We start from the raw sequence: 4,478 nt of genomic DNA, 5'->3' as shown, positions 1-4,478 counted from the left end.
GCATGAGAATGGCTGTTCCGGGACACTGCACTTATATTATTTAACATTTTAGACTTAACATATTACACAGTTGGGAAAGACAAGGTCCATGCTTTCACATATGATGAGGATTTTATCCGGAAAGCTCTAGCTGGAGAAGGATTTGTTATTGATGACTGTAAAAAAAAGAAAAGCTGTATGGCACAAAACAAATGCACATCTAAAACTATGCAAATAAAATAATGTACAACTTTTAAACAAGAGGACAAACACTGATAGAATCGCAATGATCAAAAGATGTGTCAATTGACGTTAAAAACACTTAAAAAAAAAAAGGAACCTATAGGTTAGATCCTATGTTGATTGATGTAACCCTACTCACTGGGTAGGTATCAAGGTACTATGTGCCTTTCATTTGGACAAGATAACGTTACAGTATCTTGCACAGCCACCAGTTTTAACAAAAAAGACGCTTCTGGATTTTTCCCATAGTGTCTCTTTGTTCAAAGACCATTAACTGTCAATGTGAAATTTGACAAACAAATGATCCCATGACTGACTCATGGAAATAATTTGTAACCTGATTCCTAGTAATTACAGAAAGCTCTTGAGCCCAGGTGTAGAGGCAGTCACTCTGTCTATGATACAGGATTAGATGATGGCTTCCAGCTCCCATAAACACTATCACGTACACGGCTTTGATTCCAGACAACTCCTGGAACATTACTGGTCAGATAAACCTGATGAAACCATTGGAGAGGATACCCTGATATTTCCCGTGGAGAATCTTGCAAAAACATTCACAGAGGGTATGTAACTTATTTCTGCTTAGTTGGTTTTATGTACTTTTTAAACTTTAATTAGAAAACAATCGTCTGGAGAAGAGGAAAGAAACAGAATGGACTCAAAAGTATTATAAATAGTAATATCTTGTAATATAATTATATTTTAAGAAAGTTATATTACTTTAAATGGGTATCAGGTCAGGGGGGAAGGGGAAGGTATCAGCATGGCAGTCTGAAGAGGTCAAACAGCATTAACAGAAGGTAAGTGCCCTGCAGAGCTGTATGCACCATGTGACCTGTGACCCCCTCACCTATATCATTCTATCATTATCGGTTCTGCCTTTTTGAGGTCCTGACCCCTCTGCAGCCTACTAAGACCCATGTAATATATTTGTCAAGCCAGGAGGCAGATCTAACAGACTGTATAAGTGTTTGTAATGTTTGAAAAGGGACTTTGTCAGCCATAATATGTGATTTTCTCTCTAAATAAGTAATTCTACATAAAGTACACCCATGTTGAGTAACATTGTGTGTGTGTGTGTGTGTGTGTGTGTTACACCCATGCTAGGGGTCTTTCTCTGCCAACACTCAGGGGTGTGGACTGGTGACTGACTGCTATTAAAGGGTCTTTCAATTGGGGATGTTATGGATAGTGCTATTAAGAAGTCTTTGCCACCAATGAAAGTGTTTGTTTGTTTTTTTGTGGTAGGTTACCCTATTAGGTGGTCTCTACCATCACAGGGTTTGTGAGTGTGTGTGTGTGTGTGGGGGGGGGGGGGCATACTGTAGGGTTGCTGCATTTCATAGACACTCAAACGAGGTGCCCTATAAAGAAGGGTAAGGTTATTGTCCAGTGGTATGAGATAAGCATGAGGGGGAGTGGGGCAATGCTGATCCCTTCTGGAATATATTTATGTGTGCGGTATAGGTGTATTCACAGCTGGTACATGTACAGTATGTATACAGACTGCTTATATGTATATGTTATATTTTTGAAAAAAGTATTTTCTCTTTCTTTAACTCTATGAGGTATAGAGAGATACCATTGACCTTCGCTGTTAGTTGGTTAAGCCTTGGTTTAGCCATTTCTTTTGTCAATGAGCAATCTTTACTGCTATTGATGTTGCCTAGCAATCACATCTAGGCCCAGTATGGGCCTGACTGTGATTGGACAGGTGGGACATGTGACCCCGCTGTATAATAGTAGCGGCCACATGTCCCTCCACCATTACTTTTGCCTGGGTGCATCTAACACGACAAAGTCACATCATTACGCCACTATCACAGCCTCTCAACAATAAACTCCAAATTGAGCACAATTTGCACACGTTCCATTGTGTGCACTGACGGGTTCTCTGCGGCAGCTATTCAATGAATAGCAGTCGCAGAATACTGACATGTGTATACACTATACTATGTGTATACACTCCGGCCAGGATTCCCTCAGCCTTCCGCAACAACGGCCATGATTGCTACAGAACTTACGTTGTGTGAACATAGCCATAGACTGTAGGAGCAATTAAACCCAGTGCAGCACATTCATAATATACACCAGTTGCCTGTCTGTGTGAATAAAGCAACTGCTGTACAGGTAGCCGGCCGATTCTCTCTATATATGGAAGGAATATACTGTGCTGTGTTTTCTAGTAGCCCCTGCTGCAGCCTCTCTCCCTGTCAAGGTCCAACATGGCATCTGACGCCGGGCTGGAAGTCCCAAGTTTTTGTACTTTGGTGGTTACATGAGTAAGAAAGAAGATGTTGTTCTTTGCTAATCATTTCTTGTTGTGGCATGATAGCTTATTGTAAGAGTATATATATATATATATATATATATATATATATATATATATATATATATATATATTTAAAATAACTTCCTACAGGTCATATTAAAGGAGATATCCTGCTTGACATCACCACCGGTCCCCTGGTCCATCATCTCTATGCAGCCTGTGAGTTTTTCAAACATATCATAGTGCTAAAGGTTAGTGACCAATGTATCATGGAGCTGAAGAGATGGCTGGACACACGGACAGGAGCGTTTGATTGGGGACATGCCACAAAACTTCACATAGACATGGAAGGAAAGAGGTGAGGCATTTTTTGGTAAAGACGTGTCTTTTTATGTGTACCTTTTATTAGATAAGTTGAATTTTTTTTTTCACAACTGCCTTTCACTCTAATATCCTGATATACTACCAATGGAATCAAGAGGACCAATTAAGATAAGAGCTCTGTGTTTCCTCTTATAGACTTACAGAGAGCTTACACTTAGCAAGAGAATCCAAGATGCAAAATAGAAAGATGCAAATGTTTTGCAACACTTACAAGGCATGTAGCATACTCACACCTCGGGTGGGGGGGCTGAGCTCGAACCCTGCTCTCCCCCAGGCCCGGAAAGCTTCTCAAAATATGAATTACCAGCACAGAGTTCCACTGTATATCTGTCACTTGAACATACCTCAAAACTGCAGTTTCAAAGCAAGGTGAGATGCTACTAAACTAGCAAGCAATGTTTATTGTCAAAACAGGACCCCCTCCTCTTTTTTCTATTTTGCATCTTGGATTGACTGTAGGTCTTGACCTAGCTGCAAACAATACAAAATAAAGACAAGCTGTTTACTTTATGCTGAGTTGGTGAGTGTCCAAAGTTCTTTATATGCTCTATTAGAATTCTTGGACCTTTATTGTTGAGCAACACCCTTGCTGAAGGAGTCTCCTGTCGGCTGTTTTAATTATGGCGCTGCCTGCAGACCTAGGGTGGCGGTGCTGGGAGTGTTCTCTTCCAATTAGCTACACTAATAATTTATAGTCTGACTACTGAGCTTTCCTGCTGCTGTATTTATTTTAATGAAAGGAAAGCACTTTTTTTTATTTTTCCCTTCTCTTTCAGTGATGAGTTACAGAACAAAGAAGAAAAGGTGAGATCAGCCGCTCAACATGTTATGATATGTGACTTTGAGAAGGAAAATATGACGGATCCGATAGTCTTACCACCGGCCGATTGTATCATCACTGGTTGGCTCCTAGATGCTATCTGCAAAGACCAAGATGATTACATCAGATATCTCAGGAAGTTCTCAGGGTTGCTGAAACCTGGAGGACACCTCCTATTGATTGGGTCTTTAAATGCAACATATTACACAGTAGGGAAAGACAGGTTCCATGCTCTCACATGTGATGAGGATTTTGTCAAAAAAGCTCTGGTTACAGAAGGGTTTATTATTGACTCCTGCAAGGTTCAGAAGAGAACGGCTATGAGTGACCTTACTGACTACAAAGGCGTCATATTCATTGTAGCTCACAAGAAGAAGTAGATCTGAATAGAAACGTACTATACTATAAGTCTGCACATTAAAGAATTATATGTAAACCTAATCATCATAGCATTTCTTATTCTTTGATGTAATTCAACTGGATAATGTATAGAATTTTTTTCATTTACTTTGGCGCAGATAATTTGCACCTTAATGGAAGGGGGTCCGCTGTGCTGGGGGAGAGAATCCTAGAAGGGGTGGAGAGGCTTTTTAAACTAGGGATGTGGAGGGAGGACAATGTAGTATGTAATATAGTGGCGCATAGGTTAGAGAGGGGACAGAACATTGAGGTGGGAGGAGAAGGGTCCTGTGGGGGGAGGATAAGAGCAGTGCATAGGGAGATCCATATGTTGCGGATGAGCAGTGGGGATGATTGTAGCCACAGCACAGTAATAAA

At 40.5% G+C, this 4,478-nt stretch overlaps 1 protein-coding gene across 1 annotated transcript; it reads left to right on the top strand.

Moving 5' to 3' along the window:
* Window positions 1–591: 591 nt before the first annotated feature.
* Window positions 592–4,142, top strand: LOC138769604 (nicotinamide N-methyltransferase-like). Its single transcript, XM_069948181.1, has 3 exons — window positions 592–788; window positions 2,648–2,855; window positions 3,658–4,142. The coding sequence occupies exons 1-3, from the start codon at window positions 635–637 to the stop codon at window positions 4,079–4,081; spliced, it is 786 nt and encodes a 261-aa protein (XP_069804282.1). The 5' UTR covers window positions 592–634; the 3' UTR covers window positions 4,082–4,142.
* Window positions 4,143–4,478: the final 336 nt, after the last annotated feature.

This window comes from Dendropsophus ebraccatus, chromosome 12 (genome assembly GCF_027789765.1).
Source record: "Dendropsophus ebraccatus isolate aDenEbr1 chromosome 12, aDenEbr1.pat, whole genome shotgun sequence".
Taxonomy (NCBI): domain Eukaryota; kingdom Metazoa; phylum Chordata; class Amphibia; order Anura; family Hylidae; genus Dendropsophus; species Dendropsophus ebraccatus.
Note: the sequence above shows the minus strand (reverse complement) of the source record. Positions and strands in the feature narration are given on the sequence as shown.